The sequence below is a fragment of the Phyllostomus discolor genome, chromosome 13 (assembly GCF_004126475.2).
Source record: "Phyllostomus discolor isolate MPI-MPIP mPhyDis1 chromosome 13, mPhyDis1.pri.v3, whole genome shotgun sequence".
NCBI classification, from domain to species: Eukaryota; Metazoa; Chordata; class Mammalia; order Chiroptera; family Phyllostomidae; genus Phyllostomus; species Phyllostomus discolor.
The window spans coordinates 1,351,075-1,362,741 of record NC_040915.2 but is presented as its reverse complement, the minus strand read 5'-3'; the positions used below and the strand labels follow the sequence as shown (position 1 = coordinate 1,362,741).

Sequence of the window (11,667 nt, the reverse complement as noted above, 5' to 3'; positions counted from 1 at the left end):
GGACCAGCAGGAGCTGGGGGACCCCACTGCATGATCCTCCCAGGCCCTGAGAACAGGGAGGGTCTGGGGTCACAGCCCTGCCCCTTCCTCCACTGCCCATCCCCAACCCCAGACTGCGGAGGCCAGGTGGGGCCAGGCCAGGAAGCTCATGGGCAGGGCAGAGGCCTGGCTGGGCCCGGTGCAGACAAAGCCCAGCCTCGCTGCTGCCCTCACAAAGGACCTGGCCAAGAGGAAGTCCCGCACCCCGGGGCAGGTGAGGGGCGCGAACTTCCCAGGGCCCACCAGCCTGAGCAGGAAGTTGGCCAGGGCTTTGCCTATTAGCTGAGCAAACAACACCTTTCTCAGGAGGACTGGGTGGGGGAGGCCCGGCCCTGGGGAGGGGCGAGGGTGGGGTATATGAAGCCCACAGCCCCAGGCTCTGGGCAACGTCTTGGGTTCCAGGAGCATCCCCTGAGCCCCTGGCACCATGAAGCTCACCGCCGTGTTGCCGGTGCTCTGCGTGGCCCTGCTCAGCCAGTGCAGTGAGTGTCCTCCAGCCTCGGTCCCCACTCGCCATGGGCCCCGCAGCCCCAGTCCAGCCAGTTTTGACCCTGTTGCCTCCACTGGGGGTACCAGGCCCCTCAGGCCAGTCCTCTGGGGTATCCCGCCTGAGTCCTCAGGCCTCCTCTCACGGCCCTGCCTGCCCCGGTTTCTCTTCCTCCCCCAACCAGAGGCTCTCCCAGCCTTGGGCTGGTGTGAGCACTGGCCTGGGTGGGAACATCACCTGCCCTCTGCGTCACCCTCCAAGGCCCAGTGCCCTCCTCGGGAAGCCTGTCCAGGCCCCCCTCAGGGGGACTCTGACCCTGTGTTCAGCCAGCTCCCTGCTGGGCCACAGCTCTGTGCAGTCATTGAGCGAGGGGGAGGGTGGCTGCGAGTGCTGGCAGGTCCCAAAGGCCCCGGTCCCCTCCCGGAGGACAGGGGCCCTCAGCAGTTCCCCTGGGGGCCTGGGCAGGCACAGGTGGGCCACTCTTCTCTGTTGTGTTTGCAGCCACAGCCTTCTTCATGGGCTCGAGGATCAAGCCTGAGGTCCCGGCTGTGCCCGTCCTCACCCCTGCCCTAGAGGCTGGGGCTGGGGCCCTGGAGACTGGGGCCGGGGCCCTGGCTGGGGCTGGGGCCCTGGCTGGGGAACTGCCCGTTCCCTCCCTCAACAGCTTCGGCCCCCTCATGCTCCTGAAGCTCTTGCTGACCAATCTGGGCATCCCGGTGCATCATCTGGTGGAGGGCTCCAGGAAGTGTGTAACTGAGCTGGGCCCCGAGACTGTGGGGGCCCTGAAGTCACTGCTGGTAAAGGGGGCATCTGCCACCCCTCTGTGTGCGCTGCCCTTCCCCCTGGACACATGCCCTCCACTCCTGTAAACCCACAACAGGACCACCTTTTCCCCACCCCCGGGAGCTTGGTGGCCTCGGGTGGGAACCGGGTGGATCAACCATATCTGAACAATGTGGCACTGCAGAGGGCCCAAGGGGGTTAGGTGGGGATGCGCCCGTCAAGGGGACACCACCCATGTCTGTCCCAGCACAGCAGGCAGCGTGAGCCCCACAGAAACCTGGCCAGGGCATCAGCGGTGCCTCTCCCAACAGCCCCCAGCTGCACGGGCCTCCCTGCTCTGGGGACACACTCACTCTTGGCTTCTCCTTCCAGGGAGCCCTGACGTTCTTGGGCTGAGCAGCGGCTGAGTATCCCTGCCTTGGGGCAAGATGCTGCCACCTTCAGGCCGGGCACCCACACCAGCCCCAGCCCCGCACCCTTTCCTCCTGTCAATAAACAGTTAAGAGCAGCTCTGGGCTGATGCCTTCTTGCCTTCACCCTCCACCCCCCTTCATCCCTGCTGGGAGCAACAGTGCTGCAGGAGGAGGGGCCTGGGCCTGGGCCTGGACTGGGAAGGGGTGAAGACTGCCCCTACTCCTCAGGAGGGCCGTGTGTATGTGTGTGTGTGTGTGTGTGTGTGCCTGGTGTGTGTGTGTGTGTGAGAGAGAGAGACAAACCACTGATATTGGCATGGGGCAGAGCCAGCAATTAGAGGAGACAGATTGGGCAAGTATCAAGGTAGACTGGGTTTAAAAACTAAATTGAGAATTTTTTTTTGCCATTATGGTCTGTAATGGTTTATGAAGCACGGGAATTATCTAACTTTTGAAGAGTGGCAAGAACTCTCCCAACAAACAAAGCCCTTTGTTGCTAATATGTGAAAATGTTTTCCTCCCTTACTGCTGATTTCTCCCCTGGAAGGGGCAGGGCTGAGGCCCACAGGAAGTCTACCGAGGGTTTGCATCCCTGTTGTTCAGGGGCAAAGCCCCTGGCTGCGACCCCTCTGCTATGCCAGAGGGCTGACTGACCCTGGTGCTGGTGAGGTGTCCAGACACGGGGGTCTGTCTCAGGGAGCACATCCCACGAGCACGCCCCAGCCAACACCTGTGCCACTGATAAGTGACAGCCCTGTAAGAAGCACGCGTCCACTTCAGGTTTCCTGGGAAGGCCCCTCCCTGTCTCGCCTCTCAACACCTGAAGACAAACTGATTCATTTTACCTATTTTACATTAAAGCATGGGTCTGGCCTTTTTCTGTCCTTATTTTGACAAAAAAATTCAGGGATTTAATTTTTGGCCATTTTGACATATTCATAGTCAAGCTACTACAGGGAGGCCGCTTGGATCCAGATTCAGTGTAAATCTCAAAATAAAATAAAATAAAATAAATTTTACCATCATACATTGCCCTGAGACTCTCACGGGTCCTGAGTCTGCAAAGGTCTGGTCTAGACAAAGATGCAGCAGTGTTAGATGGGTCTCTGAGCATCTGTGGGGAAGAAGGTGGAAGGACAGGACCTGGCTCATCCATCGCTGCCAAGGTGTCACATCCGGGCTCTCGGCAGGTTGTCTGATATGAGCTTCACAGTTAACACAGTGGGTTAAAATACTCAGCAAAATCACTGAAGCACATCGTCTGCTACAGGAACTGTTGAGATTGCTGGCGGGCTTGGGGCCTAGATGAAGGTCCATCCTGAGACAGCCCGGCCACTGGCCACCTGGGGAGCCTTCCCAGGAAAAGCCTAGAGGGGAATCTCCCTGCCTCCCAGAGGAGGAAGACCAGGAGCACTGTTTGAAGCCTCAAGGCTACCTGCCACTGTCGATCGCCGATCCCACTGTCAGCAGATTCCCGAGGAGACGAGACCAACTGTGATCATGGGGAAGGGGAGATATGGGGGAGAAAAAGCTATTTAAATATCATAGTTTGCCACCCTGGCCAGGTGACTCAATTGGTTAAAACCTCATCCTGTGCAACAAAAGGTTGCAGGTTCGATCCCCAGTGGGGGCGTGTGTGGGAAGCAACTGATCACTGTTTCCCTCCCAAATCAATTAAAAAAAAAAGTCCCCAGGTTAGGATTAAAAATAAATACCTTATTTTGCTAATTTCACTTAGTAACCATGTAATGATTATACATGATATAAAAGACCAAAGAGACTTCCGGCCAAGAGGGAGGCATAGGTAGACACACTGGGCCTCCTCGCACAATCAAAAGAAGGACAACAATACATTTAAAAACAAAAAGCAACCAGAACTGACAGAAAGTCAAACTGTATGGAAGTTCGACAACCAAGGAGTTAAAGAAGGAACACCCACCCAGATGGCAGGAGGGGCGGAGACAGGCAGCAGCTCAGAGAGGACTGGAGGCAAGGCAGAGGCTGGAGTGGCAGCTGGAGGACCGGGTCCCACATTCGTGTGCAGATAAACCGGGAGAAACAACTGGGGAATGAGACAGACCCACAACCCAGGATCCCAGTGGAGAAATAAAGCCTCAAACCTCTGACTGAAAACACCTGTGGGGGTTGAGGTGGCAGCAGGAGAAACTCCCAGCCTCACAGGAGATTCATTGGAGACACCCACAGGGTCCAAGAATGTATACAAACCCACCCACCCGGGAATCATCACCAGAAGGGCCCACTTTGCTTGTGGGAAGCAGGGGAAGTGACTGAAAGCTGACAGAGAGCAGAGCAAGTGGCACTGTTCCCTCTTGGACCCACCCCCATGTACAGCCTCACAATGTAGCAACGTGGGGTGCCCTGCCCTGCTGAACACCTAAATCTCTACCCCTTTCTACATAACAGGCCTGGGAGGCCACCCCCCCAAAAAATTGCCCAAATGAAAGATCAGATCAAAGCTCTAGGAAAAATACAACTAAGCCATGAAAAGATAGTCAATCTGTCAGATGCACAGTTCAAAACACTGGTAATCAGGAAGCTCACAGAATTGGTTAAATATGGTCACAAATTAGAGGTAAAAATGAAGGCTATGCTAAGTGAAATAAAGGAAAATGTATACAGAACCAACAGTGAAGGGAAGGAAACTGGGACTCAAATCAACGATTTGGATCAGAAAAAAGAAAGAAACATTCAACCAGAACAGAATGAAGAAACAAGAATTCAAACAAATGAGGAGAGGCTTAAGAATCTCCAGGACATCTTTAAACATTCCAACATCCGGATCATGAGGTTGCCAGAAGAAGAGGAAGAGCAAGAAATTGAAAACTTATTTGAACAAATAATGAAGGAGAACTTCCCCAATCTGGCAAAGGAAATAGACTTCCAGGAAGTCCAAGAAGCTCAGAGAGTCCTGAAGAAGTTGGACTCAAGGAGGAACACACCAAGGTACATTGTAATTACATTAGACAAGATTAAAGAGGGGAGAATCTTAAAAGCAGCAAGAGAAAAGGGGATAGTTACCTACAAAGGAGTGACCATGAGACTATCAGCTGATTTCTCAAAAGAAACCCTGTAGGCCAGAAGGGGCTGGAAAAAAGTATTCCAGGTCATAAAGGGCAAGGAGGACCTACATCCAAGATTGCTCTATCCAGCGAAGCTATCATTTAGAATGGAAGGGCAGATAAAGTGCTTCCCAGATAAGGTCAAGTTAAAGGAGTTCATCATCACCAAGTCCTTATTATATGAAATGTTAAAGGGATTTATCTAAGAAAAAGAACAATAAAAAATATGAACAGTAAAGAGACAATAAAGTCATAGTTATTAACAGCCAAATGTAAAATAAAAACAAACTAAGCAAACAACTAGAACAGGAACAGAACCACAGAAATGGAGATCACATGGAGGCTTATCAACAGGGGAGTGGGAAGGGGAGAGAGGGGGAAAAGGTACAGGGAATAAGTAGCATAGATGGTAAGTAGAAGATAGATGGGGGAGGTCAAGAATAGTATGGTAAATGTAGAAGCCAAAGAACTTATATGTATGACCCATGGACATGAACTACAGGGGGGGGAATGTGGGTGGGAGGGGGTGCACAGGGCAGAGGGGAATAAAGGGGGGGGGAATGGGACAACTGTAATAGCATAATCAATAAAATATATTAAAAATCAATAAAACAAATAAAAGACCAAATAAACAATTTTAAAGCAATGGCCAGTTCCAGGTCTTGAGCAGCAAATGTTAAAGATGAACCTAGGACATTTCTTCACACCCGAATAGAAGGAGGCCTTCCATTCTGTGCTTGAAAGACACAGGGACCGGTTTGAATCAAGCTCCCACTGGCCAGTGATGGGGTAATTTGAACATAATAAGGCAAATCCTTTACCCACAGTTCATTGAATATGATTAAATATCATGTCTTTTAATACCATGTTTTTCATGCAGGGAATAAAGTCTGTATGGTAATTTTCAGAGAACACAAGGAATCAACCCATTATTTTGAAAACTGGTAAATATATTTTTAAAGATTTTATTTATTTATTTTTAGAGAGGGAAGGAAGGGAGGGGGAGAGGGAGAGAGAGAGAGAGAGAGAGAGAGAGAGAGAGAGAGAAGCATCAGTGTGCGGTTGCTGGGGGTTATGGCCTGCAACCCAGGAATGTACCCTGGCTGGGAATCGAACCTGGGACACTTTGGTTCCCAGCCCACGTTCAATCCACTGAGCTACGCCAGCCAGGGCGAAAACTGGTAAATATTTTTTAAAGAATGCTTAGCACTTTGAAATATACACAGAAATACTTACAGATGAAATGATAGGACGCCTGGACTTTGTTTCACAATAGCCCAGCGTGGGCACCACAGAGGGCTGGCTGAATCCAGGGGGGCCACTTGGGGGGAACGGGGAATTGCCAGGAAGTCGTTCTCTGCACTCTGGTGTATGTCAGAGACACTTCAAAATGCAACGTTTAAAAAGGAGAGATGAAAAGAAAACATGCACATGCGTGATAAGGGACAAGTAGTCTGAGAATGTAAAGAATTAGGAGTCAACTGGAAAAAAAGTAAAATCCTCAAGAGGCACAAAATCATAAGGAGAACCTAAAAGAGCCAAAAAATGTGCCTTTTATTAATAAGGGTAATATAAATTGAAATACTATTATACCTACTAGATTACCAAAACTTAAGTCGGAAAACGAAACAAGCATTGGCAAAGTTGTGGAACAATGAAAAAAAGTCCCGTGAACTGCTGCGGGGAGAGTAAAGGCAACACACGCTTTGGACGGGGTGAAGCAATGCAACAGAGCACCCTGTGCACGCCCCACCATCCAGCAAGCCCCACCCTCCCATTCATACTCCAGAGAAGCCCTTAGGGCCGCACCTACCAGGAGGTTCTGAGCAGAATCCTGTGCAAAGGGGCAGGGAAGGAGGAAGGAAATTATAAACCACTCAAGAATATTTGCAGAGAAGAACGGCTAGATACATTTTGGAATATTCATACAATGCAATATCACACTAGAAGGAAAATAAATTAACTATAGGTATTACAAATTCATGCATTTATGTGAATGAATCTCAACATATCAACCAAATAATTCAAGCCCCCACAAAAATGATACACACACAAGATTTCGTTTGTGTATGCTTTTTCATACTGTATATACCATCAACACCCACCTCTTCAAATGGAATTTAGAGGTTTTTAGACTACCCAGTGTTATACAACCATCATCACTGGCTAATTTTAGAACATTTTTTAGCACCCCAGAAAGAAACTCCATACCTATTAGTGAATTCTCTGGAGAAGTCACATACTTCATCCATTTTTAAAACTGGGTTATTTGTCTTTTCATTGTTTAATTATGAGTTCTTTATGTATTCTGGAGGCTAGGGTTATCAAATATATGATTTGCAAATATTTTCTCCCATTCTATGAGTTGTCATTTTACCTTTGAAGCACAGGTTTTCAGTTTTCTATTAAAGTTATTGGGGTGACATTGGTTAATAGGATCGCATAGGTTTCAGATGTCTATTTCTATGATACTGATCTGCACTGCATTGTACATTGCACTGTGTGCACACCACCCAAAATCAAATCATCCTCCATCACCATTTATTTGGCCCCAGTTACCCTTTATTGCCCACCACCCCCACCCCTCTGGTAACTACCATCCTGTTGTCTGTATCTTTGAGTTTCAGTTTTATATCCCAAATATGAGTGAAATCCTAAGGGTTGTTAGCTTTTTCTCACTGGCTTTACTACACTTAGCATAATGTTCTCAAGATCCACCCATGCTATTGCAAATGACAGTATTTTGTTTTTTCTTAGGGATGAGTAGTATTCCATTGTGTATATGTACATCTTTTTTATCCAGTCCTCTCTCAAAAGACACTTTGGTTGTCTGCATGCCTTAGCCACGGTAAATAATGCTGTAATGAACACAGGAGTGCATAAGTCTTTGTGAACACATGTTTTTCCAGGTTTTTGGGTAGGTACCCAGGAGAGGGATTGTTGGGTTACATGATAACTCTATTCTTAATATTTTTAGAAACTTGCCAGTGTTTTCCATAGTGGCGGTACCAGTCTACATTCTTACCAGCAGTGAAAATTAGGGTGTTTTTTTTCTCCGCCACCTGTCCAACACTTGTTATTACTTGTCTTTTGGTAACAGCCATTCTAACAGGTGTGAGGTGGTATCTCATTTGCATTTCCCTAATAGCTAGTGAAGCTGAGTATCTTTTCATGTATCTATCTGTTGGCCATTTGTATGTCTTCTTGGGAGAAGTGTCTGTTCAGGTCCTCTGCCCATTTTTTAATTGGTTTGTTTGGTGTAGATGTGTGTAAGTTCTTTATATATTTTGGATATTAAACCCTTGTTGGAGCTGTTGCAAATATCACCTCCCACTCGGTTTTTGTGCTGTGCAGATGCTTTTTAGTTTGATATAGTCCCATTTATTTATTTTTGCTTTACTTTTCCTGCCTTTGAGGTCAAATTCATAAAATGTCCTCTATGACCAAGGTCCATAAGGTTAGTGCCTGTTTTCTTCTAGGTAATTTATTGTTTCAGGTCTTATATTCAGTCCTTTGATCTATTTTGAATTAACTTTTGTTCACGAGGACAAACTGTAATCTAGTTTCATTCTTTTGCATGTGGCTTTCCAATTTTCCCAGCACCATGCATTGAAGAGGCTTTCTTTTGTCCATTGCGTATTTTTGGCAAAAAATTATTCATCCATATGCATGTGGTTTTATTTTCTGGGATCTCAATTCTGTTCCATTGGTCTGTTTTTCTGCCAATACCATGCTGTCTTGATTATTGTAGGTCTGTGATGTGATTTGAAGTCAAGTAGTGTGATACCTCCAGGTTTGTTCTTTTTTTCCCCCCTCAGGATTGCTCTGGCTATTTGGAGTCTTTTGTGGTTCCATTCAAATCTGATGATTTTTTGTTCTATTTCTTCAAAAAAAAGTGACATTGGGATTTTGATGGAGATTGCATTAAATCTGTATTTTGTTTTGGATAATATGGCCACTGTAACTATGTTGATTCTTCCAATCCATAAACACAGAATATCTTTCCATTTCATTGTGTCTTTTTCAATCTTTTTAACTAGTGCCCAAGTAAACTAGTCTTTTTCTTTGGTTGCTTATGCTTTAAGATGTCTCGTCTAAGAAACTAGTGCCAAAACCAAGGTCATGAAAAATTTATATCTATGTATTTTTCTAAGGATTTTAAAGTTTTAGCTCTTATATTTAAATTTTTGATTCATTTTGAATTTTTATATATGGTATGAGGTAGGGGTCCAGCTTCATTCTTTTGCTTATAGAATTCCAGCTGTCCAGCACCATTTGTTGAAGGCACTACTCTCTCCCCTATTGAAGTGTCTTGGAAACTTCATCACAAGTAAAGTGGCCATAAATATAAGGGTTAATTCTGGGCTCTCAATTCAATGCCATTGATCCATCCATACGACATCCTTATGCCAATATCACATGGTCATATAACACTGTGGCTTTCTGATAAATACATTTTAAAACCAAGAAGTTTACATCCTTCAACTTTGTGTTTTCAAAATTTGTCTATTTGGGGGAGGGGCTTTGAATTTCCACATGAATTTTAACATCAGTTTGTCAATTTCTACCACAAACAGCAGACTGACCAGCAGGGCTTCTGAGAGGTATTGCATTGAACCTGTAGATTAATTTGGGCAGTGTCACCGTCTCAATAGTATCAAGCATTTCAGTCCGTGAACATGAACTGTCTTTCCATTAATTTACATCTTCTTTCAATGTCCTATTCTTCTCAGGGTACAAGTTTTGTTTTTGTTTATTAAATTTATTTCCAAGTACTTACTCTGTTATTGCAAATAAAATTATTTTTCTTAATTTTTTTTCTGGTCTGTTCATTGCTAGTAAATGATTGATTTCTATGTATTGACCTCATATCCTCTAAACTTGCTGAACTCACTTATTAGTTCTAATACGTTTTCTGGTGAATGGATTACCTAGAATTTTCTAGGTACAAGGTCATGTCATCTGCAAATAGTTTTACTTCTTCTTTTCCAAGCTGGATACCTTTTATTTCCCTTTTTGGCCTAATTTCCCTGGCTAGACTCCCGGTACAGTATTGAGTAGAAGTGGCAAGTGGCCATGTTGTCTCTTTTCTCATCTTCAGGCAAATCCTTCCGTCTTTCGCCACTAAGTAGGATGTTAGCTGTGGGTTCTTTGTATATGGCCTTTATCAGGTTAAAGAAGTTCTTGCATTCCTAGCTTGGCATTTTTGTTATTTTTAAGTGAAGGATTGCAGACTTTTGTCAAATACCTTTTCTGTGTCTAATGAGCTGATCTTGTCATTTTGTCCTTTTTCCTGTTGCTACAGTATGTGGTGCTACAGACATTAAGTGGCAATACTGTGCCAGCTTTGGATCCTGGGACAAACCTCACTTGGTCATGGCGTACAATCCTTTTTTACAAATTGCTGGATTCAGTTTTGCTAGTATTGTGTTGAGGATTTTGCATCCATATCCATACATGATTCTTAGTATGTAGTTTTCTTTCCTTGTGATATCTTTGGTTAAGATAGCAGGGTAATATTGGCCTCATAGAGTTAAGAAGTGTTTCCTCTTCTAAAGTTTAGGGGAGTTTGTGAGGAATTGATATTTATTTATGGATTTGGTAGAACTCACCAATGAAGCCATTTGGGTCTACAATTTTCTTTCCATGTATTTTTCATTCCTAATTCAGTCTCATAAATTTGTTCAGATTTTCTATTTCTACTTGAGTCAGTTTTGGTAGTTTCTTTCTAGAAATTTGTCTATTTCATCAGTATAATCTAATTCACTGGCATACAAGTTGCCCATAGTATTCCATAACTCTTATTTTGGAAGGTTGATAATGTTCCACTTTCACTCCTGATTTTAGTAAACTCTTTTTTGTTGTTGTTCCATAGAAAGGCTCATCACTTTTGCCTGTCTTTCCAAAGATGTTGTTGATTTCTCTATTATTTTATGCTCTAACTAATCCTTAGTTTTCCTTCTTCCGCTTGTGTTTACTTTGTGCTTTATTTTCCAGTGTCTTCAAGTTAGGATATTGCTTGGAGATATTATTTAATGGAGGTATTTATAGCTATAAATGTCCTTTTAAGCACTGCTTTCACTGCATCTCGTAAGTTCTGGTATGTTGTGTCTTCACTTATTTCAAAGTATCTCCTAATTTCCCTTTCATACACTGGCTATTTAGGAGTATATAGTATGATTTCCATGTATTTCCAACTTCCCTTCTATTTTTACTTCCTTATAATTGGAGAATATTCTTTGAACAATTTCAATTCTTTTAAATCTGTTGAGGCTTCTCTTATGGCACAACTCATAATCTCCCGGGACACATTCCACATACACTTGAGAAGAACGCGTACTCTGCTGTTAAGGCAGTGTTTTCTAAGTCTGGTAGGTCTAGTTGGTCTATAGTGTTGTTCAAGTCTATTTCCTTGATCTTTTGCCTAGCTGTCCTATCAATTGACAATGGGCTGTTGAAATCTCCCATTGTCCACTTCTTCCTTTCACTATGTCAGTTTCTACCTCATGACGCTGAGAGTTGCTTATCATTGTTTAGCGTTGGCTATTATTATAAAATGTCCCATTTAACTCTAGTAACATTTTTTGTTTTCACGTGGCCTACAGTCCTCCGCTCTACCAGCTGAGCTATCGAAGGGCGCCATTTTTTGTTTTCAAGTCTATTTTGTCTATTAGTATAGTTATTCAAACTTTGTAAGTTTGCATGAAAGCTTCCTCCATCCTTTTACTATCAACCTACTTGTACCTTTGAATCTACATCTTCTGTACAAAGCACGTAGTTGGACTGCTTTTTATTCGTTCTGGTCTTTTGCTGGACTGTTAATCTGCTCACATTTAATGTTATTGGATTTATGTCTGCCATTTTA

The 11,667-nt window shown here is 44.7% G+C and overlaps 1 protein-coding gene across 1 annotated transcript; it reads left to right on the top strand.

The window, feature by feature from the left end:
* Positions 1-368: 368 nt before the first annotated feature.
* SCGB3A1 (secretoglobin family 3A member 1) lies at positions 369-1,824 on the top strand. Its single transcript, XM_028528992.2, has 3 exons — positions 369-521; positions 1,028-1,323; positions 1,682-1,824. Exons 1-3 carry the CDS (start codon positions 467-469, stop codon positions 1,703-1,705), a joined length of 375 nt encoding a protein of 124 aa, XP_028384793.1. The 5' UTR covers positions 369-466; the 3' UTR covers positions 1,706-1,824.
* Positions 1,825-11,667: the final 9,843 nt, after the last annotated feature.